Source organism: Carassius auratus, chromosome 29 (genome assembly GCF_003368295.1).
Source record: "Carassius auratus strain Wakin chromosome 29, ASM336829v1, whole genome shotgun sequence".
Classification (NCBI taxonomy): Eukaryota; Metazoa; Chordata; class Actinopteri; order Cypriniformes; family Cyprinidae; genus Carassius; species Carassius auratus.
The window spans coordinates 17,552,945-17,578,462 of NC_039271.1; the positions used below are offsets into that span (position 1 = coordinate 17,552,945).

At 36.0% G+C, this 25,518-nt stretch overlaps 1 protein-coding gene across 4 annotated transcripts in view; it reads left to right on the top strand.

The window, feature by feature from the left end:
- The first annotated feature begins 556 nt into the window (after nt 1-556).
- The window catches only part of LOC113048246 (laminin subunit beta-1-like), a 25,114-nt gene continuing 152 nt past the window's right edge, over nt 557-25,518 (top strand). Inside the window, exons 1-33 of one of the 4 annotated variants that reach the window (XR_003276426.1) lie at nt 557-912; nt 2,189-2,346; nt 6,152-6,287; nt 8,095-8,168; nt 8,439-8,627; nt 8,738-8,801; nt 9,351-9,550; nt 9,622-9,742; nt 9,860-10,048; nt 10,271-10,447; nt 10,592-10,704; nt 10,785-10,864; nt 11,001-11,136; nt 11,905-12,063; nt 12,158-12,279; nt 12,362-12,482; nt 14,911-15,100; nt 15,443-15,586; nt 15,685-15,916; nt 17,104-17,267; nt 17,354-17,578; nt 17,990-18,204; nt 18,295-18,391; nt 19,711-20,080; nt 21,025-21,209; nt 21,292-21,533; nt 21,789-21,983; nt 22,351-22,495; nt 22,767-22,974; nt 24,274-24,415; nt 24,506-24,682; nt 25,000-25,159; nt 25,241-25,428. Coding sequence is in view for 3 of the 4 variants with exons in the window: in XM_026209938.1 (XP_026065723.1) it covers nt 879-912; nt 2,189-2,346; nt 6,152-6,287; nt 8,095-8,168; nt 8,439-8,627; nt 8,738-8,801; nt 9,351-9,550; nt 9,622-9,742; nt 9,860-10,048; nt 10,271-10,447; nt 10,592-10,704; nt 10,785-10,864; nt 11,001-11,136; nt 11,905-12,063; nt 12,158-12,279; nt 12,362-12,482; nt 14,911-15,100; nt 15,443-15,586; nt 15,685-15,916; nt 17,104-17,267; nt 17,354-17,578; nt 17,990-18,204; nt 18,295-18,391; nt 19,711-20,080; nt 21,025-21,209; nt 21,292-21,533; nt 21,789-21,983; nt 22,351-22,495; nt 22,767-22,974; nt 24,274-24,415; nt 24,506-24,682; nt 25,000-25,159; nt 25,241-25,377 (5,301 nt within the window). In the remaining variant the exon portion in view is untranslated. Of the gene's footprint in view, nt 913-2,188; nt 2,347-6,151; nt 6,288-8,094; nt 8,169-8,438; nt 8,628-8,737; nt 8,802-9,350; nt 9,551-9,621; nt 9,743-9,859; nt 10,049-10,270; nt 10,448-10,591; nt 10,705-10,784; nt 10,865-11,000; nt 11,137-11,904; nt 12,064-12,157; nt 12,280-12,361; nt 12,483-14,910; nt 15,101-15,442; nt 15,587-15,684; nt 15,917-17,103; nt 17,268-17,353; nt 17,579-17,989; nt 18,205-18,294; nt 18,392-19,710; nt 20,081-21,024; nt 21,210-21,291; nt 21,534-21,788; nt 21,984-22,350; nt 22,496-22,766; nt 22,975-24,273; nt 24,416-24,505; nt 24,683-24,999; nt 25,160-25,240 lie in introns of all 4 variants that reach the window. The other 3 variants (XM_026209938.1, XM_026209939.1, XM_026209940.1) reach the window with 3 other exon arrangements.

Consider the following 25,518-nt stretch of genomic DNA (forward strand, 5'->3'; position numbering starts at 1 on the left):
TATTTCAGTTCAAACTTTGCAGTAAAAGTGAAACTGTATATATATATATATATATATATATATATATATATATGTGTGTGTGTGTGTGTGTGTGTGTGTGTGTGTGTGTGTGTGTGTGTGTGAATAAATGCAATGGTTGCCTTCAAAAAGTTATGATTCTTTCATTTATTTATTTATTTTTATTTTATTTTTTTGGATGTAACATCAGATGTAATGTTTTTGCCATGTTGCATGTCATTGTTTTTACATTTGCAGATCAGTTGTGGATGAATAAATATACTTTAAAAGTCCTTTAAATTTTCTTTATATTTTATTTACGTTAGAGTGTATTATTTATTGTTGAAGTAATTACAAATATAATGTATTTTATTTATTTAATTGTTTACTTAATTTTTTTGCAACATAAAGTTCAGTGTCAAATGTAAATGTAGAAGCGATTATTATATGTAAAATTCTTCTCATTAAAAAATACTTTAATTTACTTACAATTTTATCCCGTTAACATTGCCCGAGAACTATAGGATAATTATTGATGTTTTACATTGTTCATACGCCAGACAGAAAAATATTTAAGAAGCAGTTTTATTTATTTAATTCTGTTGCTGTCGTTGTTTTTGCAAAACGTAGTTTGGCACCGCGCCTGCATGATGCGTCATAAAATTTTAAAAGGATGTCCCGAAGTACTGTCTTATTAAGCATCTCACAAGGATTTGAGACCCCGTCAGATTGTTTGGCGTGATACAGTGTTTGTAGCAGCACTTCAGGCGTGAATCAGTGTTGTTTAAAGTCATGGGCGGGAGCTTCTCCTCGCTTCTCCCACGCTCCACACACACTGTTAATCAGCTCTGAAAAAACACTGATGGAGAACAAGAGCAACAATGTGGATTATCCAGATCACAGCTCTTACTATATGTAAGTTTTGTTTATCAATATCCTCCATTCACAACGCAAATAACAGACACTTATTTTCATGTATAGTACAGTTTATGTTTGACTTGGAGTTTGATGGTGACGCAGAAATAGGTTGTTTTTACACAAGATCAATGTTTTGTAAGGTACCTGGGAAGATTTCGAAAGAGCTACAGAATAGCTAGAAGTGGACTTCCTATCATTATTCAAGGGTTTTAGTTTTGTTTTGAAACTTTATTTCACTTATTATTTCTGCTTATTAAGTAGGGTACAAGTATGTAAAGAAAGGTTCAGGTGTAGTATTTGTGAAATGTTATGTGTTCCAAAGTCAGCATCCAATATAAATGTATTTCATTTTGTTCTGTAACGTCAGGTTTGGTGTCTGGAGGTTTGTGTGCATCCTATCTGGATTCTTGCATGCCCCATTCAGCTCTCCACGTTCTCATGTGATATTCATTTAAATAATTAGAAACAGACTCTACAGTAACCAGAAGCCAAAATGATTAATCATGTACAAAGTTCACACAATGTTTTAGTGATGTGATAGTTTACGCAATAAGATTAAATAGAAATAATGTACGAGTTACATAACTAAGGGGCTAGTTGTCACAAGAGTTGTATAAGTTACTATTTTCTGAATTCTGAATCAAAAACTAAACACTTTATTTTTTCTAGTATTGGTTCAGTAAGTTTGTTTAATTAATTATATTGTATCATTCTTTGCATCTTATTTATTTATTATTTGCTTGTTATTTATAAAATTGAAAAACAAGGAACAAAAATCACCCTGAAAACATTCACTGGAGCAATATGAGTGTGAAAATACACATAAAGAGGTTCACACATACAAACGAATTGTTTGACTTGCAAGATTATTTATTCAATATAAAATAACCTGTTTCAGAAATATAACACAAGGTCTAGGGATTTAAATAAACAAAATAAATTAACAATCCAATGTGCAAGAAATGTTGATAAATTATAACCAACAAGTGGGAGCAAATGACTGAAAAAAGTACTGTTGGGCAGTTCAGCCAAACATTTATACTCTCCACCCATGAGTTATCCAATTTACATTGACGTCATGACGATGATTATGATGATGGTGATCCTGCCACCACCAGGTAAAGAAAGGAAAGACAAGGTCATAACAGTGTTACAGCTATAAATGAGCTTTATAATGTCTTTGGTTATGAGATTTATAACACTTGTTATGCCACTCATGTTCAAAAAATATTTGTATGCAATCTAATTAATACAATCAATGTGATTCCCACAGCTATTGCTTTGCACGGATTAGCACAATCACCCAATCACAATGACAAGTGCAGAGAGGGTAGTTGTTACCCTGCTTCAGGTGATTTGCTGATAGGGAGAGCACATCGTCTTACGGCCTCCTCCACCTGCGGACTGGATGGACCAGAGACATTCTGCATTGTGAGTCATTTAGAGGCAATGCATAGTTAAACATGCAGTCAAGCAGTATAAAAGAAAGATATGCACCTAAGAATTAATATATTTATAATTACTTTTATGCACTATATATATATATATATATATATATATATATATATATATATATATATATATATATATATATATATATATATATATATATATATATATATATATTAGGGCTGTCAAATGATTACAATTTTTAATCAAATTAATCTGAATTTTCAGTGGATTAATCAGGATTAATCACTATTTGCAATTACACCTGAATCCTAACCATTTTTTTCTGAAATGCATACCAAAAGACACAATAAATAACAGGACACAGATACATAATTTTCATGTATTGATTCATCAATATGTCATTCTTTTTTTCTGAATTTCAAAAGTTTAACATTTACTTAGATCAAATTTATCTGAGCACTATATCAAACCATGCCATTTAACTACAGATAGTGTAAGAGTTTTAGGTGAACCAGTGGTTAAATATAGCCACATATCCATGAAATTATGCATATAGAAACTCGAAAGAATGAACTCAGAAACACAAACATGCGCCCTCTGCACTCTGGGCACTCTTGTTTTTGGGAGGTGTTCATTTGCTCTGCCACAATACTTTAGGATCGATATTTTCACGTTTTGAAGGCTTCAAGTGCCAGTAAAACCAAGTAAAAATGCATATGCTTTTTCAAACAGCTGTAATTTTCGCTGCATTGCATGTAGGCGTTCTGCGCATGCGCAGTGTGAAACACAGGACGCTTTAACAGGAAGAAGCTCCAGCGTATCAACTACCAAAGTCGTCTCTGTTTATCGAGCTTGGCATGAATGTATTTGAGAGTAACTGGGGTAAAACCTTAAGCTTATTCTGTGTTTTCGTCGCGGCGAAATTTATTTTGCTTTGAATATTTTCATTTCATTTTCATACTTTGAATAGACATTTCAAGCGTTCTGTAATATATTGCCTATATTTCTTTTTAAACCCACCGACTAAAAGATTAAGACACTACCTGTCCCAAAATATCACCCAAAGTTTCTACAGCTTTTTTCTTAGCTATTTCAGAATCTGGAAAAATGACTGGGGCTAACTTGTTACTGCAGTAGAGCGACATGAATGTGTGTGACGTACGGCATGATAAATGCCAGTCACTTCTGCTGCCCAAACTTTGTCAGCCTGTGGGTCATTTGGTTTATTGTAAAACGATTGCACTGATTTGCATGTTTCTTGATGATGCGCTTTTTTCTGTGGTACTCACATGCACCATGACGCTTCACGTCATATTCTCCACCATGTCCACTTAACCAAGGGTAGGCTATGTAGCAGTCCATTCGCTATTAAAAGTGCATCTTCTCTTTTTCTTGGCCACACTGGCCATGACTGCTTAACCTGACTGAACAGCGCTCGCGCTCTCCAATTTGAGATTGTTGAGGAGGCGTTAATGCACCAGTCAACAGTTTGATTGACGTACGACTCAGCCTATCGACTAACACTTTTATTGCTCTCCTCTGAAATATTGGACCTAGTTAACAGTACGCCTATGGACGTATCCGTGTATTCGCGCCAGTTATTCAGCCAATAAAGTGTAGGCCTATGTATTTCAAAATTGTGTCTAGTACTATATAAATTACAAAGGTATTTCAAATGACCCGACCGACCGCGACCCGAATATCATTAAAAATATTTTTGGATGACTCGTAACTGCGGGTAACCACGGGTGACCGCAGGCACCCACTCATTTCGGATCAATCCGCGCACCACTGTTGGGCACCCCTTGTACATGGCTTATGTACTAAAATTTATAAACAAAATTTTATTATAATGACTACAAATGATTGTTTTACAATAATGATAATCACCATTGAGAATAATGAAGAAAAACACAGAAGTGAAAAGCATTGGAGTAATGACAAATTTGGGGTAAGCAGATTGGATTGTAAATTTTAATTAGATTCATGGTGCATAAATTATAAATAAATAGGCTTGTTTATAATTATGTTTTAATTGTTCAATCATTTTTTACATCTCTTATACATAAAAAAATCTAACCTAAAAACCTGATTATAGATCTGATTATAATCTTTCTATGTTGTTGGGTGGGTTTCTTTTCACACTTACATTCACTGTCTGATAAACAATCAGATCTTTGTGTGGAGAGTATGTGGTGGGAGGATGAAGGCCGTGTCAGATGTTCCAGACCCCCTTAGGTCACAGTTTTGCTCATTTCACATCTGTGTGGCCCATTTATTCAGTGTCTTCTGAGTTATATATTGTGAGTGATGAATTAAGCAGTGGCGAGAAGCACAGACTAAAGTCAGACTGTAAATGCGATGTGTGATATGTGTGTGTGATCTGAATTGTGTTTAGATTTTATCTGGAACTTAATAGTCCATTGTCTAGCACACACTGGATTTGTAAATATGAGATGCTATCAAACCTTAAAGTAATAGTTTCAACATTTCCTCATTTACTGAACCTCATTTGTGAGCTATAATTACAAGTTTTTGAAAGTTATGGGATGTAGGATTGTGTAAGGAAAATGCAAAAATTTAAATCAAAATCTTGCTCTCTGCCATTGATTTCAAATCTCATTCACACTTAAAGGGATAGTTCACCCAAAAATGTATTTTAATCTGCTTTACCCCACGGGCATCCAAGATGTTGGTGACTTTGTTTCTTCAGTAGAACACATACCAAGATTTTGAACTCAAACTGTTGCAGTCTTATAATGTAACAAAACCAAATTAAACCCTGCAGCTTGTAAAGATACGTTAATGTGTAAAGACACAAAACGATCAGTCTGTGCAAGATACTGAACAGTATTTATTTATTTATTTTTTTACCTCTGATTAACACAATGTGCAAACTGTTTGATCTCTTCTGAGCCCATCCTACTGAGCGCATTCCCAGCAGCAGGTGCATGAGACATCTTCTTCTTCTTGATTGTAGACAGTGTCAATGGTCTATTTGAGAGAGAGGTGGCAGTAATGCACTTATAAGTCTGCTATCAGCCATAAAGCAAGAAGAAGAAGATATATCATGCACCTGCTGCTGGGAATGTGCTTAGTAGGGCGGGCTCAAAAGAGATTAAACAGTTTGCACATTGTGTTAATCAGAGGTAAAAAATAAATAAATAAATACTGTTCAGTATCTTGCACAGACTGATCGTTTTGTGTCTTTACACATCAATCATCACAAACTGCAGGGTTTAAATTGGTTTCGTTTGTGTATTTTTTTTATGTTTTAACCACTTACATTATAAGACTGACAGACTGCAACGGTTTGAGTTAAAAATCATAATTTGTGTTCTACTGAAGAAACAAAGTCACCTACATCTAGGATGCCCTGGGGGTTAGCAGATGAACATCACATTTTCATTATTGGGTGAACTATCCCTTTAAGCAAGGCTCGAGACTAGGACCAATGACTTTTGTCTTAACTGATGACAAAGCTGGTGAATTATATTTCAGCATTTCAGTCTAATGGAATATCATTAGTTTCAATTTTACAGCAAAATCCAGACACAACTGAATAACTTCATAAGACTATAATTTATAGAATATAGCAAATTATTCTATGCTATATTCTATTCTATGTATTCACATGCTGAATACATGTGTTTATGTTAATGAGTCACGTGCAAGAGAGGGTGAGAAAAACAGGTTCACGTCCAGAACATCTGGATCCCTGGTGTACGCATGAATGTGTTTTTCATTCTATTAAACCCCAGAAGACTCTATATGCCTCACATGCTCCACTAACATCTGCATCTTGATCCCTGTCCATCATTAGGATGAGAAAAACTATTTTGAATGTGATTCCCGAGAGACGTACAATGAGTTCACCAGCCCCAACAGCCACACCATTGAGAATGTGGTGACAACCTTCGCTCCCAACCGCCTCAAAACCTGGTGGCAGTCCGAGAACGGTAAGATCTCACACAACAGTAAGAACAATCACAAATAAGATCTCATTGATATCTCAGTTGTCTCTCACTAATCTCATATGCCTCCTGTGGAGTTTCAGAGGAGATCTCAACAAAGCTTCAAACGTAGCTTAGATTTACAAAGACACCAAAGTTGTGTAAGGTTACCTAAAATGCGTTTTTTTTTTTTCGTTTGGAACGACGTAAGAGTGAGAAAATGATGACAGAATTATAATTTGGGATGAATTGTTCCTTCTCAAATCACTCAGTTATTTTGAAAACTAATGAAACACACCTTCAGGTCTCTGAAAAATACACACTACTCATGTCATTGGTGCCAAAACAATATACACTGGAAGAACACACAATACTATGTATCATTGCAGAAACTTGGATAGACACGAAGAGAAAGGGAAAGGAATAACTCTGACAGGAAGTAGTGTGAATGTGAAAGTAAGAGCTGGGATGAGCTGAGCGTAGGAAACAGCTGGTCTGCTCTCTCCCTTGCGACAGGCTTTCACAACAGTCACGCTACTGGACTGAATCTAAGGGTGTGGCAAGGCATCACTAATTCAAGGAATTTATGACTTTGGATGCTTTATTTGGCATAGTACTGCTTTTATGTTACAGCCTTGTTCCAACTAAATATCAAGAAAAACATGTTCTATTTTTCAAGCATGTTTGTTTGATTTTAAGTGCATCATATTGTGTTTTTTATTTTATTTTCAACTTCCTTTAGTTTGTCACAGTTAAATTTTTTATTTATAAAATTGTCATAATTTAGTTTTTCATATTAGTTTTCCATCTGACTACTAGAATTGAACATGGAGCCCCTGAAAAGGACATGGTGATGAAAAAAAATGGATGGGAGGAAAAATGATATTTCAATGCTTTTGTTTTCTCTTGCTCAAAAGGATGCAAAATTTTGAGCGAAAAGCATTGAAATAGGAGCTCCATATCTATGCACACAAAATCAATTATACTGTTTACTTATTGGCTGTTGGTTTTCCATCAAGTCTAATATTCCCTCTCTTTGCAATTTTAGTTTAAACTGTGGGTCAAAAAAACGATGTTGCCATCAACCACTATGTGGACTATGTTAAAGTTTAGCATTCCTGAACATGAGCATGATTCATTGAGCATGTTTTCCATTTCCTTGTACTCACAATATCATCTTCTGGTGTTTTTGGAATATTGGTGTTTTCTCTGCTTCCTTTTTATTACTTCACAATGACTGTATGATTCTCAACACTCAACAAGGGTCGTTCATGGTGCTGTTTTTGCCTACAATATATTAGGAATGCAGGAATATTCGGGCACTGGGATATTTTCAGACTCGAGAGGAACTGTTTATATAAGAGAGTAAAGTCTTTTGTTTCCAAAGACCAAGGACTTTCTTTTTTCATGAAATAACCCACTGACATTGATATTTTTAACTTTTAATCTGTACCGGATCCTTTGGAATGAAATAAAATGTAAAATATTACTGTGCTTTTCTTAAAAAAATAAATAATAATAAGATATATATATATATATATATATATATATATATATATATATATATATATATATATATATATATATATATATATATATATATATATATATATATATATACACACACACACACACACACATACACGCACAAAAGGTGCATATCAGCACATATTCAGTTCATATTTGTCCAATCAGAATAGAGGATTGGAACTAACTTGCATTAAATATTTCAAAAGAGTCCAGTAAATTTCAACCCCTCTTCCTAACCTCATTTGTTTCTTTCCTCACTCATGTATCCATTCCTCTATATCAGGAGTTGAAAATGTGACCATTCAGCTGGATTTGGAAGCCGAATTCCACTTCACACACCTCATCATGACCTTTAAGGTGAGACAGACACTCTCACTCATAAACACACTGAACTAGAGCAGTCTTAAGGAATGTAGAACATGTGTGCAGATATGTTTGAAGTGCTTCACTTCAAGTCTAAAGCTGTGTTTCCAAAATTATTTTAAGCAGATGATAGAATCCGCTGGGACAAGTGGTTTCTATGATCTACTTGCTTCAATACTTTTCAGAAGTTTAGCATTTATTATTTTATTTTTTCAGTATCTATCAGACCATAAGACAATTACAGCATTTGTTTTTATTCCACAGACCTTCCGGCCAGCAGCCATGCTGATTGAGCATTCGGCAGATTATGGAAGGAGCTGGCAGGTGTATCGTTACTATGCTTTTAACTGCACTGAATCCTATCCGCACGTCCCTCAGGGGCCAATCAGAAAAGTGTATGATGTCATTTGTGACAGCCGCTATTCAGGCATTCAGCCATCAACAGGAGGAGAAGTGTGTAGTACTTATGCATATAGACAAATATGCATAAAACTACTTATACGTACAATGCAAACAGTAGTCTGCAAACTAATGGGTAACTGTTCTTGTGTACTTGTGCACAGGTCATCTTTAGGGCACTTGATCCTGCTTTAAAGATTCCTGACCCTTACAGCCCACACATTCAGAGTAAGTAACTCATAACAGAAATTTGAAAAGATTGCTACTGAATTTTAACACAATTGTTTTTATTTTACTGCCTTAGTAACCCACTAGCTTAAATACAATACAAATAAAAATCACTTGCTTAATTATGATGACAGAAAGATTCTTAAAAGTGAAAAATGGCATTAAAGCATTGAACACCAGGTCAGGGATAAAGAAAATAAGCCTTTTTCATTTAAAGCGTTAAAAAATGTGAAGCATTTAAAAAAAAAAACTTCATAATGAAAGGAAAATACTGTATTTGAATTTTAATTAAAGGAACATTTAGGTAGACTTAGATTTTTTTTTTTAAATAAAAAAATTGAATGGTGAGGAATGGAATGATATTCAAATAAAAAGCAAACATAAAAAATGTCTTTATTTATTAATTAATTTATTTTACATTATAGTTAAATTGATTAAATAATGTGAAATGAATTAGAAAAAAATTATATTTGTTGTCTTTTAGTGTGTGTATATATTTTTGGTGTGACTACTGATATTTGTTTGTGTGTGTGTATTACATGCCTGTAGACTTACTGAAGATCACAAACTTGCGGATACGGATGGAAAAGTTGCATACTTTAGATGATGATCTGTTTGATGAGCGAGATGAGGTTAAAGAGAAATACTATTATGCTCTATACGACATGGTTGTCCGTGGCAACTGTTTCTGCTATGGCCACGCCTCCAAGTGTGCGCCAGTCGGCGATGAGGCAGGGGTCGAGGGCATGGTGAGTAAAAACAATAACAACAATGACAATGGAGATTAATTTGCACTGTTCAACTGTGTCTGTGTGTGCAGGTTCATAGTCATTGCATGTGCAATCACCACACCACTGGACTGAACTGTGAAGAGTGTGAGGACTTTTACCAAGATCTGCCCTGGAGACCAGCAGTGGGCAGAGAGAAAAATGCTTGCAAGAGTATGACGGCCCACAGTTAATCACAAAACATAACATTATTTCCCACTGCAATTTCTGATTTCTGAAATTAAATGCTTTAAATTTGCTTAGTTCAATCGTCTTTTTACTTTCTCTCAGGATGTGAGTGTAACCATCACTCGCATTCCTGTCATTTCGACATGGCGGCGTATCTGTCATCGGGAAATAGAAGTGGAGGAGTGTGTGATGACTGTCAGCACAACACAGAGGGCCAGTGGTGTGAGAACTGCAAGCCCTTCTACTACAAGCACCCTGGCAGGGACATCAGAGACCCCAGGATCTGTGAGCGTAAGTGTGTTTAACACTTTCAAGTGGATAGATTATGTTCTGATACAATGTAGAAGAGATGCTGTTAATCTTTTTATGATATGCATTACTTGAAGGCATGTTGTGGGTTAATTACAATTCAATAGCTTAATTCTGACTTAAAAAAAAATGAAAAGTAAACTTTGTTCTGCATATTAAAATGGGATAAAAGAAAAGTAATTTAATTATTTTGTTTTATTTTAGCCTGTGATTGTGACCCACGTGGTTCTCTGAACGGAGGCTTATGTGACAGTGCTACACATGTTCTAAGAGATATGATTGCCGGACAGTGTCGTTGCAAAGCTAATGTGGAGGGACAACGTTGTGACTACTGCAAAAAGGGACACTATGGCCTCAGTGACGACCCATTAGGCTGTCAGCGTGCGTAAACACACACATATTCTCACCAGCAGCTTTGTTCATGTTCTTTCAAGGCTTTGACCTCTGGCTTCCTGTTTGTCTATTGTCAGTGAGTATGATCATGTTCATCTTACGCTTTCATTGTGTGTGTTTTGGTCGACCCAGCATGCAGCTGTAATCCTCTAGGTACATTCCCAAAAGGAAGCCCCTGTAATATACAGACAGGAAGTTGCTACTGCAAACGTCTTGTGACCGGACGAAACTGTGACCTGTGTCTGGTAATAGAGTGTTATTATATGTTTGTGTAATCTGGTTTGTGTATTTGCGCGTGTGTGTGTAACACAGCTTTCCCTTTCAGCCACAGCACTGGGGTCTCAGTAATGATATGGATGGCTGCAGACCTTGTGACTGTGACGTAGGTGGGGCTTTGAATAATAAGTAAGTACCCATATCAGCTTTGGTAAAATTAATTGTTTTTCATAACTTTGTCAATTAATTTCTAATGTTTTTCTCCTAACTGAATTCATCCAGGCTTACATTAACATCCTTCCTTATATTTTTGTCTGCTTTGTAGTTGTTCTAGGGAGACAGGGCAGTGTGCATGTAAGAAACATATGTTTGGTAGGCGTTGTGACCAGGTGCATTCTGGATACTACATTCCGGCACTGGACCACTATATTTATGAGGCTGAGGATGCTTTGTTTGGACCAGTAAGTGTAACATTGGCCTTCATTCATCCAACATAAGTATGTATATATATATATATATATATATATATATATATATATATATATATATATATATATATATATATATATATATATATAAAATGTAGAATTTTAAAATTTACATACCGGTAATATAGTTTTACGAATATATTAAATCTGACAATTTATGTAACAAAGATTTTTGAAAAAGAATGCATATGAAAGTTTACTTAAGGTTTCATGAATGTGAAAATTTGTGTAACAGTGAACAAACTGTAAGTGACAGTCTTACGTAAAAATTATTTTACAAATTAATTGAATGCTATAATTTATATAAGAATGGCTTTACAAACTAATTGATTTTGACTGTACATTGTGATTGTAAAATTTACAATAATAGTTTTATAAACAAATTATTCGCAATAATTTACTTAAGTATATTTTTCAATACACATTAAATTGGTTTGTTTTTGTAAGAATGGTTTTACAAACTACAGGTAATAGCGATAATTTACACATAAATATTCATACTAATTGACAATTTGAATGCTGTTTGAATGGTTTTATGAACAAATTGAGGGCAACAAATGCATGTTTGCTTTTATGAATACATGAGAAAACTGAGAACATTTGAAAGAGGGAATTTATGTACAAATTGTTTTATAAAGGATATACACAGAAGTTTTTTTTTAAATGCTTTTCCATAAGAGATGTCCAATGAGTGTTTGAGTTCACCATACTTCATGATAAGTGTTTACTGATTTTATGCAGGAAGTAAAAGTGGTTCAAAGAACATTACCTTTGGATCGTAAACCCACCTGGACGGGTAATGGATTTGTGAATATACCAGAGGGTGAAACACTGAGGTTCAACATTTACAATTTACCACGATCTATGGAATACAACTTAATGATCCGCTATGAACCACTGGTAATAAGCACACATACTATATTCAGTTTAAAACTTATCTGTGACACAGGAAGCATACACAAGTAAATCCATGTGTACGATGCATTTATTGTAGTTGCCAGATGAATGGGAGAAGGTTGTAGTACAGAGAGAGCGCCCCAGAGACACTTACCCATCAGCACACTGCACTTCTACATATAGTGATGAGCAGACCATCTCACTGCACCCTGGATCCAGGTAATGTTGCATTAGTGCGTGTGAAGTGTTTAGTTTTGTTTATTGTGTATTTAACTGCTGCTTGTGTGTTTCTGTGTTTCAGATATGTAGTTCTGCCTGGTCCAGTGTGTTTGGAGAAGGGTCAGAATTACACAGTAAAAATTAACTTCCGCCAGTACTCATCATACAGCTATCACACTTCTCCTCACACACTTGTTGATTCAGTAAGTTTATTTAATTTATATATTAAGTATTCATTCATTAATTACTTGTATTGATTAACAGCTTTTTTAGAATTAAACCAAAAACATGATGTACTTTACAAATTATGTACTGTACCAATCAAATGGTCAGGTAAAATAAAATAAACTAATTTCTGTTATGGTCATGACTTTCCATGAACTTTAAGTGGTTTTAATGATATTTTGTTAACCTCTATCCCCAAACCAAACCCAGGTATGTTGTTGCATTTTTAATTTTAATTGAAACTTAACTTTTATTAAGCCTAAAGGCAGCCAAATGCAAATGCCTACCAACGCAGCTAGTATTTTTAGATCTGACATAAGACATTATAATTATATAAAGATGTTTGTATGCCGAAATATGGTACATTTGGCAAATTGAACACCATTTTTAGAGCTTTCCCACACTGAAAAAAAGTGTACTTACTTTTAAATGTGGTCAGTTTACTTTGAAAAATTTTAACGCAACAATTCACAAATAACTATAAAGAAACAGCTCAGGATACACAAGACCTTTGCTTTCTGAACAGGGAATGGGACGCTCCGTAGTTATTACTCAACAAGAATGCCCCTTGGGTGTGCCGATTGTCTGAAGCACATATGGAATCACGTCAATTCACTGGAAAATGGCGCTGGCTCCACATCGACATCACTATGTCACCCACTCTTATACTACCGGCCACGCCATTCACACCTCAGATTTCTGGGTTGAAGAAGTCCTTTTGGCAGAGAACGAGGAATTTGGCAGCGAATGCAGCCTTTTGTTCCCTAATCAGAGAGAACATTCAGTTCTGCGTAGCTATGATGCAATGGGAACCATATACCACACTTGCCAAGCTAAGCGCTGCCACATCTTGCCTGATGTAAAAAAGGCAAGGCTAACCTCAAATGGCTGGTTCAAACAGAAATAATCTGGGAACCAGGAGCCGCATCTAAATCCAAGCAATACAACCTGATAAAAGTGTGAGGAAAGGACCACCCTGCTGCTGCACAGATATCCTCTAGGGGAAGTCTTCTGAAAGGGCTTGAGATAAAGCAACAATCACAATAAAATTAAATAGGCTTAAATAGGGCACACCAAAGACTGCCAGAATCAACATGATTGGTGGAAATACATACAGCCTCAGATCCGGCCACAAGTGAGCCAAAGCATATATATCTCCAGAGGTGACATATGGAGAAACAAAGGGGACATTGGGTCAATTCCTGTGTCACAAAGAATTCTACCTCCACCCTGCACAAAAGGTCAGAGATCTGAGCCAAGATTAGCCATTTGTACAGGTAGTTTAGCAGACCAATGCTTTGGTCCCTCAATGGGGCCAGAACATCATCCATGCACTTTGTGAACATCCGTGGAGCCAAAGCCAGTCCGAAGTGAAGAATCCTGTACTCGTACACCATTCCTCCAAAGACAAACATGAGGAACTTTCTGTGCCACTGAACAACTTGAATATGAAAGTAAGCATCCTTCAAGTCTACAGTAATGAACCAATCCCCACGCAAACCTGAGCTAGAATAGCGTTCAATGTTAGCATTTTGAATATCGCTTTGTAAAGACAAAAATTCAGCCAGCACATATCTAGAATGTCATAGACTGCCATCCTTTTTCAGAAGGAGGAAATAGCATTTGAAGATGTGATTCAAGTCTTTTGTAGGGACCTCCTCTATCGCACCCTTGAGGAGGAGTGAGGAGACTTCCTGCTGGAGAACAGAAGCCTCTGAGGCCCTCTTTACCGCAGTAAGATGAACCTTATTGAAGCGTTGGGTTGTGAATTGGATTATGTGGAGAATCCAAGTCAACACTCCTGGAAGATCCCTCCATCCATGTAGGTAGCATGATAGAGGCTGCATATGAGTGAAGTCCAGTGGGTATGCTAGCACCAGGTCCCCAAGACGGTCATGCACCTGTGTACACGGGTATGGCATTAACAGCGGCAGAAGAGGGCTTGTGGTGATGGGTTGGCCCATGAGAACTGGAACAGGGGCACGGTCTGGTTATGAGTAAGGGTGGCTGATGCATGGAAATGCTGCAAGCAGCTCCCATCGTGTAAGCAGCAGCCGTAATGGAAACGGGTTATGAGGAGAGAAAGCCTGATGCCTTAATGACTGCTTCTGAAGGAAGGAAATCTGAGGAGCGGTCACTAGTATTAGAGAGTGGTGCCCATGCCCACGCCATCAGCCAATGAACTGGCATGATTGGGCCATCACACATCCAAGGGGTGCTCCCATTGTGTCATAGTTATGCAGCAATGAGCGAACCTATGAAAGAGAATATAAACCAACTCATATATGCAATTACACATACCCACTAATGCAAATCAGTTTTTCCTCTAGCTCTGCATTTACAGCATAGTGGTTTGTTGCCATATTCATTACCATTGACTTTGACCTTGACCTCGGACATCTGTAGATGGTGCTTTTGCCAGAGGTGCAAGACCTGGATCTATTTTCTGGTGGAGCCCAGCAGTGGGAAAACTGGGAGATGTTCCAGAAATACCGATGTATGGAACGCAGCCAGGGTGTTATTAAAATCCCCTTAACCAATATTTGCAAAGATTTTATCTTCAGTGTGTCGGCACTACTGCACAATGGAGCTCTTGGTGAGAAAGACAGAAGAATTACAAATGTAGCAAAATTTATTAAAACTAAGCAAGAAATAGAGGTTTTATGTTTTATTTAATACATGTTTATGCATTTCGAGTTAATTTTTCCCCCAAATCTTTGCTGCTGTTTTTGGGAATTCTGTTTTAAAGCAATCAATATTTTGCTGTTTAGTTTGGTAATGCTAGTGGTGAAGAAATTGCATACCTCAGCTGTAAAAGTACATTATTTTTAAACCTTTTATCCTTCAGCCAATTTTCTAATTAAAGTAGGCATGGACTGGAAACTTAGAGTTTTGCTGAATAAAAGCCATTTGTCTCTCAATTATTTATCATTGGCAGAGTGTAAGTGTGACCCCCAAGGTTCTCTGAGCACAGTGTGTGACAATATCGGTGGACAGTGTCGGTGTCGACCCAACGTTTTAGGTAGGAACTGTGACACCTGTGCCCCGGACACCTACCTATTTGGACCCTCGGGATGTAGACGTTAGTGAACTCTATGCATATGCACATATACACAAACAATTAACACCAGCATATCCATTAGCATAGAATAACATTAACAATGTTTTTCTGATCATTAGCATGTGACTGTAACCCACTTGGCTCTCAGAACCCTTTCTGCCACCCCACGACGGGCCAATGTTTATGTGTGCCAGGGGCATTTGGGCGCCAGTGTGGCAACTGTAAGCCCAACCATTGGGACTTCCCTCAGTGCCAGCCCTGCTTCTGTAATGGGAACAGTGAACAATGCCACACGGTTACGGGCGAGTGTCTGAACTGCAGGGGTCACACCACAGGCCACAACTGTGAGAGGTAAGAAAGGAAAACATATTGTTTAATACGTCTGATAAATGTGATTTGGTGGTATAATGCCACTTTGATGGCATATGATTTTTCACACTAGATTTAACCTTAGGTTAACATATTTTTAAATCCACAGTAAATACTGGATTTTACCTTTTAATTATGAAAAACCTACTCCAGACCAGTTAGCACACTTTTCTTGCTTTAACACTACATTTTGGTATCAAATATAAAGTATAAAGCATGAAAATGTTAAAGTGGGTGGTTTAGCAAGGCACAACCAATCATAAACTACCATAGTCCTTAAATCATTAAATACTCATGCTTAATCTACTTGTCTGAACAAAACAGTGAGAAAAAAAAAAGTCAAATAGTGATCAAGTGATTTTTTATTATTTTTGTTGTTTCAAAAGAGAGCAAGTGCAACATTTTAACCGAAAGAAGAGCAGTTATTTAAACAAGTTGCATGCTCACTGTGTGCTGTATATTTATTCAAAAGTTAGAACTCCCTAGGCCATGTGGTGCAGCTCTGCCTTAGGGCTCACTGGGCTCCAGGTCGCAGCTCAGCCTCTGGGCTCAGTGGACTCTGACAAGCCAATGACAAGCATCCTGCAAGTGCATTTAAAATGCCTTGAAAAATGTAAAGTTGCTGCTTTGTTCTGTTGTAAGCCGTGGTTTAAGTACATAGATTCATAGGTTAATCATAATTGTGTAATCATAATTGTTTATATTTTAAGTTTATTTAAATGAAAATTTATTTCCATAATTAAATGTACATGAATTCCTCAAAAAGGTCAAAACTGACACAATGTTGACTTTTATTTTAAAGAGGAATGTTTTGTGTGTGTTTATAAAGGGAATATTAGTATTTGAATAGTACAGTTTATTTCATTTTTCATTTAATTTATTCATTGTTAATTTATTCATGTATTGTTTACTTGTTATAACTCATTTATTAATTATAATAGTTGCTTTTGAAATTTGTAATTAATGAGTAACTTTACTCAGAAACTTATATTATATTAAGTAATATTTAGTTGTGATTAATGCATCTTATATCCAAATCAACTTGGACTAAAGGTATTCTTTTTTTGTTGTTGGTTCATGCATTCCTTTGAAATTGACCCTATTATGTGTTTGAGCTATATGGAATACTTCTTAAAGACGCTTGTGTTTCTTTGAACCCTCTGTTCCAGGTGTGAAAGTGGTTATCACCGTAACACACTGCTGGGCTCCAGTGAGCCATGTCGCCCTTGTATGTGTCCTAATGGACCTGGAAGCGGAATGGAGTTTGCTGAGAGCTGTTACCAAAATCCCAGCTCTCTCCAAATGGTCTGTGTCTGCAACTCAGGCTACAAAGGTAACTACACAGTCTGAGAAATGAACAGATCAAGCTATTTCTTAAAACCCACATAAAACAAATCTCAGTCCTATTCCTTCCTGCAGGACCTAAGTGTGAGGAATGTGCCTCTGGTTATTATGGTGACCCTCAGGTACCAGGAGGGCGTTGCCATCCGTGTCAGTGTAATGGAAATATTAACATGCAGGACCCTGGATCATGTGATGCCCGCACTGGTGCCTGTCTCAAATGCCTGTTTCACACTGATGGCAATGCATGCCAGTACTGCAGTCATGGGTATTATGGAGACGCCCATACTCAGAACTGCAGGAGTGAGTATACAGTCTAAACAAGCACAGCATTCAGCATTTGATTGGCTACATGTATGCGTATATTTAGGTGTGCACGTTTGTTTAAAATCTGTACATTCTTCATTATGTGGTATAATCTTCTTGTCCTTTTCTACATCATATCCTTCTGTGGAACACGAAAGAAGATATTTTGAAGAATATTTTAAACTGTTTTCTTCCAAGCAGTGAAAGTTGAAGGAGTCCAAAACAACAAATGATTTAAAAAAAAAAAATCTTTGTTTGTGTTCCACCAAAGAAATGTTGGCAGAATATATATTTTTGAGTGAGCTATGAAAGAGCAACCTTTGAGCAACAAAGAGTTTTAACCTTTATGCATGTTAAAACATCTTTTAAATATTTTAAGGCATTTTGTTTGTATTGTTTTGTCTTCAGAATGTATGTGCCATCTCGTGGGAAGTTCCAGGCAAAGTTGTGCTGACGGCCTGTGTGAGTGTGACAGGGTTAGCGGGCAGTGCCCATGTCTGCCTGGTGTGGTGGGTCAGCAATGTGACCGCTGTGCCCCCAACACATGGAACATCAACAGTGGAAAAGGATGCCTACCTTGCCAGTGCAACCCTGAGCATTCTTACACAGCCTCGTGCGACCGGGTATGAATACACTTACATTTAAATCACAAATCAACTTAATCATGAATGAAACAGTATTTTTTTTTGTGTGTGTTTTTCTGCTTGTCTCAGCTGACCGGTGAGTGTTCCTGTAAGCCTGGTTTTGGAGGTACAATATGTGAGGAATGCAGGGAACTGTTCTGGGGCAATCCTGAGGTCCAGTGCCACGGTGAGTATGCACTGCATCATTAAAACTGCTCTGTGCTGTGCTATCAGTGGATGGAATCTGATAACCACTGCATTAATATTTGTGCAAACTGTACAGTGCAGTCGAATAGTGCGTTTTCACCCTCAATTTTATGCAGTACATGTACTTTAATTCCCAATAGCAGAGTTTTCTTCAACACATTTGTTATGCAAAATTTGGGCTTGGAAAAGATCCAAGTATTCAAAAATACAAAAACTAAAATGTTCAAAAATACAAATTTTACTTCAGTTCCTAAAAAATTTCTTGAACACATTAAATTGCTGTAATGCATTGCTGTAATGCTTTTTTTTTTTTTTTAGGTTTCATAGTTATCCTCAATTACAACACTAGCTTTTCATTAAATTATTCTTATTTCAAAATAAAATTATATAAAAAAAAATAGATTATTACTCTGTAAATTAAGAATTTATGATATTAATGATATTGTAATAAATAAAATTTGCAACTTGGATGAAAACATAGTTAATAGTTCATAAAATCTCATGCATTTGTTATCATGACCTGAACGTCAAGTGAAGATTTCAGACCAGACTGGAAAACTTAGGTTATCCCCTATTTAAAGATATCCCTGATAAGCATGACAAATATGAAACAGCTGACAGTTTAAAAGTCACATAGAATATTTAACCACATTCAAATACAACACTTTACCACCTCAAATTATGTTGGATATTTTTATGTGAATTGGTTCTTTTTATGTGAGAAATATTTTTTATTTCTTATTCTTATGTAACTCAAATGCAAGCTAGCATCCAAAAACGTAATGGATTCCTCCAATGCATGGTTAAAATGTTCCCAGAAAATTTTTCCGTGGTAAACTGACAAAGTTTCCCTTGTGAGACTGGGTTGCTACAAACAAATACATGCATACAAACAAAGACATGTCGAAAAAGCACTGTTCTTTTATCGGAGAAAGATCATAAACCTGATATACAGCTAAAATATTGTGTTTATGTTTCAAGAGCAAGAGTCAAGAGCAAATAAAAAGAGAAGGAGGAAATTCCAGTTACACTAGCTCTCTTAATGCCAAAAAAAATAAAAACTTTTTGCAAAGGAATCCTCTGTTATGAACCAAACACAACATATACATTTTACCCCCAAATTCTCACAATTGTAATGAGTTTTTGTGGTTCTCCTCCATGACTTCTCTTATAAGATTCTCATTTCTGCAATCTACAATGACTCTAATTTCATTAATTCATTTTCATTTAGTTGATTAAATCATAAGAATTTTTGCATCATTTCATTTTTTAAATCATTTGTGCCTGTTTGTGTTCCAGCATGTGACTGTGATCCACGAGGCATTGCCACTCAACAGTGTGATAAGATGACTGGCGAGTGTGTGTGTGTAGAGGGTGTAGCCGGCCGGAGTTGTGACTCATGTGGTCGTGGCTACGTTGGGACCTTTCCTGACTGTGGGCCCTGTCATCATTGTTTCAGCGAATGGGATGTTAATGTGGGAGAGCTGACCAATCGCACGCAGAGACTGGTAGATACAGTAGAGGACATGAAAGAGACTGGTGTGGCTACGCCCTATAAAGACATCATATCAAGTCTGGATGATGAAACCAGGCAGCTCAGACAAATTCTGGAAGATGACAAGGTTCAGCAAATGCTCACACACATGCAGAGGATGCTGCAGCAAGCCAAGTATGTATTACACATTCACATACATATCACTCCATTGTTTTCTTTATATATATACATACATACTGCACTCTCCTCTATCTTTTAAAGGAATGGTTCAACAAAAAATTAACATTCTAACAAAATGTATTAACCCTTATGTTATCCCAAACCATTTCCTTTCTTCTTCAAAACACAGTGCAGCAGTCTGGTTCCAGAAGAAAAAAATATATAAATTTTCATTTATTTTTAAATAGAACTTATAAACTATTAAAGATAGACTTGCTAAGAGTTACAAGGTTGTTAATCAATAATATATGCTTTTGTTGAAGCTGTCAGTCTGCCTTATTTAAACAGTGGAATTCCTGGTATATATATATATATATATATATATATATATATATATATATATATATATATATATATATATATATATATATATATATATAAAACTGTGATTCTGCAAAGAAATCAACACCAACCACACCAGAAAACACCTTAGTGCCCAGAGATTGTAATGCTGTGGTTCTGCTCAACCTGTTTGGTTTGGTTCATGCTTAAAGCTCTTGAACCAGGATTTTATAAATCTTTATAAATATCTTTTGAAATTACTTAGGTGATAGCTTTAAAGAAGTGACATAAATGTAACTAATATGACTTGCACGTTATTTAAAAATATTGTCACACAAACATTTTTTCTTGGTGTCAGACTGGGGCCAGTTTAACTCGAATCCATCCAGGCAACCCACCGACTAGTTGATTTTGAAAATATGCAATTTTTCCGCATATCATGAAATTAGCATTTAACTAATATTTCATTGATCTTCATGTGTGAAAACAACAGTGTGAATGGAACGTGGACTGAATCCCAATCACAACTAATCTAAGTCTGCTTTCAAGACCAGGGACAGTGTGAATGCAAAGGTTTATTTTTTTTAGATATTTCAATTTCTTTCTCCTGATCTTAGTGAGACGGCTTCAGTCCTGAGAATGTCTATAGACCGATCTGAAAAAGATCTGGAGAATGTATCTGCTGACAATCAGCACGCTCTGGAGAGCCTTAAAAACCTGACAGAGGAGGCCCAAAACCTACAAGAGATCTCCTCTGATAAACAGCAGCAGATTCTGAACATCAAACATTCAGACCCCAGAGGTGAGCAGAGCACACACACCTACAGGTTTAAATTCAACACACACATGCTGTATCTGAAGTGTGTGGTGATCATCTCCTGTAGGTGCGGCGGACAGCATCAGAGAGTATAACAAGGAATCTGGCGAGGCAGAGTTTCGTGTCAATAAAGCTGTCTCTGACCCAAAAAGTACGGTTAAAGAGTCTGCTCAGATACGGAAAGCTGCTGAGACCAAACTAGAAAGCAAAGAGGAAGAATTTAACCGGACGCATCAGCTGCATTTACAGAGGCTGGACAAAATTGGATCTGAAATGGACTCCACAGACCTTTCACAACTAAGCCATCGGGTAATTTAACTACATAAAAAAAAAATAATAATAATAATAATAAAAACAAGTTAGTGGTTACCCCAATCAAGGTGGCCAAGGTTCCCTGACCTTCTGCCATCAGTCTGAGTCATGATATGCAAGACTACTATTTTGGTGCTTATCACATAGCATACATACTTATGATAAATATTAAAATTGAAACAATATGCTTTTTATTTGAATGTATTAAACGTATGTTTTGATGAGTTATTGAATGTGTAAATGTGTGTGTAGCTGTGTGGAGGGGCGTCTGGTCTAGATGGTTGCGGAAACTGTGGTGGTCTGGGATGTGTGAGCGAGGATGGCATGTCCCAGTGTGGGGGGGAAGGATGTGAGACCATTGTGACTCAAATTCAAGAGACCTTGAACAAAGTCAAAAACCAAGATGCCCTGCACGCTATAGGAGAAATAGGCAAGCTTAGCAAGATGGTAGGTATTCACAACAGTATTATTATAATTTATTGATTTATTTATTAAATCCCCTGAAATTCATGTGTATGTATATATATATATATATATATATATATATATATATATATATATACACACAAACACATTTCTATTTTAAAGTTTTGGGTAAGTACTTTTTTTTATTTTGTATTAATACTTTTATTTCGCAAACAATTATTCAATTGTTCAAAAGTGACAGTAAAGACTTTTACATTGGCTTTGACCTGAAAAATGGATCACAGTTTCCACAAAAATATGAATTAGCAAAATTGTTTTCAATTTTCATAATAACTTCGATTTTAAGTATGGACGTGCATATAAGGACATGCATGGGTGTTTCTTGCAGGTGTCAGATGCTCGAGGACATGCAGATAAGTCCAAGCTTAATGCTCAGGATGTGTTAGTGAGAGCCAATCAGAGCAAGGCACGAGTGGAACAGGCCAATGAGGAGCTCAGAGACCTCATTCAGCAAATACGAGACTTCCTCACAAGTATGAATTGTCACATATAGTACACTCACACTTTGGCTGTGTCCAGAATAGCATACTAACAGACTTTCTTCAAATACACAAATGTATAGTCTGCAAGGTATGCAGATCTGCATGACACACCACTATATTTGTCAAAAGTATAACTTATACCAACTGTCTTTTTGCTACAAACCATTGATATATACAGTACTACTATAAGACCATGGTAGACGTTATATATAAATGATTATATGATGTCACAAATACAGTAAAAATATGATTGTGTGTGTAGACGAAACTGAACCAAAGCGTATAGAGGAAGTAGCTGATGAGGTGATGAAACTGAGTTTGCCAGTGTCAGTGCCTGGTGCTCTGAAGAACGTGACCACAGAGATCCGCGAGCATGTGGCCAGACTGACCCAGGTGGATGATATTCTGGCCCAGACGGCAGAGAACGCACACACTGCAGAGAGAATCCTGCAAGAAGCACAGGCTGCCGAGTGAGTAATCACACACACTCTATGTAGGATTTTTGACCCTGGGGACTTTTAGACATTGAACTTTCAAAAATATACTTTTAAAACACTAATGACAATGTAAACATTAGATACAAAAAAAGATTCTAAACCTTTTTGACTCCAGGGCCCTGTTTTGTCCAAGACAGAAGTGCTTTCTATTGTATGTTGATATCTACCTGCGGTACCTCTGGTTATTACAAAATGTTTTTTTCACCTTTTTAAGGGGGACACTGCAGGCAAAGACAAAATTGTGAAAATATATTGTTTTCTGGCTGTTCAAAGTATTTTCTGAATTATGAAGTGACAAAAAGAGATACCCAGAATTCCATTTGTAAAGACATTTGACTCTAATATGTCAAAAAAATAATAATAATAATTAACAAGATTTTTGAAATTGACTTCATCCAGTGTTCAGATTTTTGTACTAGAAATGTATGCAAATTAAAAAGTATTAAATAATGCCTCATTTGCATATTTAAACACAACATTTTAGAAAACTTGTAATGCAGTACAAATTTATTTTTTTGCAATTATCAGTGTAATCAACCAGTAAGGTGATAACTATTCGTTTTTTTTTTTACCCTATTCACCTGCAGTGTCTCACGTTAACATGACAAATATAACTGAATATGACTAACTTTAGGACTACTACAGCTTGATTGTAAATGATGCAAAAATAATAAATATTGTTCAGTGATGATTTATTTGAAGTCCCTTATTTGACCTTAAGCATGCTCTTCTGCTGTCTGTTTGGCTAAATGGTGCACATAATTTGTGCAGTCAACCGATTAATCGCATTCAAAATAAAAGTTTTTGTTTACATAATAAATGTGTCTGTACTGTGTATATATTCTGTAAATATAAAACCACACACACATTAATGTATATATTTAGAAAATATTTACATGCATATATTTATATTCCTATCATTGATATTATTTATAAATATATTGAATATATAAACAAAAAAAATTCTCACACGTGTGTGTATTCATATATACATAATTAATATACACAGTACACACATTATGTAAACAAAATCGCAATTAAACATTTGACAGCACTAGTAAAAATTCTATAAATTATTTTCCCTCAGTAGATATTGAAATGGTTCACATTTCATTCCATGTTTAGATTATGGTTATAGGCCTATATAATAAGAATATTTTAATGTGACCTTCAAAAACACATAAAGTCTGTTACATGTACTCTAATAAAACCCCTGCAACACAAAAACCTACTTTATTACATAACGGTGTGTGTTTTGTGTGTGTATCACAGTGAGAGAGCTACTGCACTGAAACAGGCCACTGATGAGGTGAAGGAAACTCTAGAGGATACTGAGCGTGCTCAGACTGCTGCCAGCGAAAAACTGAAAGAGGTGGAGAAAGGCATAAACCAAACAAAACATCAAATCGCTGATGTGAGTATATATACATTTCTTATATCTCTTATGTCCTTTAAACATAATCTGTTTTTTATTTATTTTATTTTATGAAATGTGTGTCTACAGGTACAATCAAAAACTGAAGCGACTGAGTTCAAACTGAGTAGCAGCACAGTAACACTTCTGGATATTGAGAGAGAGGTTAATGAACTCCAACAGAAAACTCTAGAAACGTACAGCAGTGAAAATCAAACTCAGAAACAAACTGATAACATCAACGCAGAAATCAAGCACACAGAACGGGTAACTGGCTTTTAAACAGTGATGTTGTTCATTTATTAAAATCAAAATGTACACATACAAATTCTTGAATACACAATAATATTTTGAACATTTTTCCAATTTATGTATATATTAAAATACATTTTGATAATGTTTTGGGGAACATAAAGTTAAAAATGTGATACAACTGTCCTGATATTATCATGAAGAATAAAGTAAAAAACATTATCAAGTAGTTAGGCATAATATTTTATTATTAGTCATTATATAAAAAATTTGGGACACTCTTAAATGCTTTTGACCCATACACGCAGCATTTGTATATTTGTCTATTTTAGGAGTTTGACTCACTCATGCAACATGAGTACAAACTGGCCAGTGGTGTCATAGATCAGAAGGGAGCAGCTGTGTTTAATGCTCATCAGAAAGCTGAGCAACTCCGTCAGGAAGCAAAGGATCTACTGAAAGATGCCACAAAGAAACTACAGAGACTGAGTGGTAAAACTGCTCACTGACTTGAATATTAGATTATAGATTTGCCTATGATTCCTAACTTTTCTTCCTCTTTAACTCTTCCAGAGTTGGAGAAATCATTTGTGGCATATCAGCGCATTCTGGTGGAGAAAGCTCAGGAGATGGATGGGCTGGAGAGTGAGGCCAGAGATGTACTGCAAGATCTCAGTCAGAAAATCACTATCTACAGCACCTGCGCTTAACTATATGATCAAAAATGAATTGATAATGTTATAAGCTCAGACTTTAATCAGATTTCAACCATATAAATGCAGTTTTGTATTGTCAAAAATAAGTTACTGCCTGTACCACACTTAAAGAACAATGGCATTATATATATATAT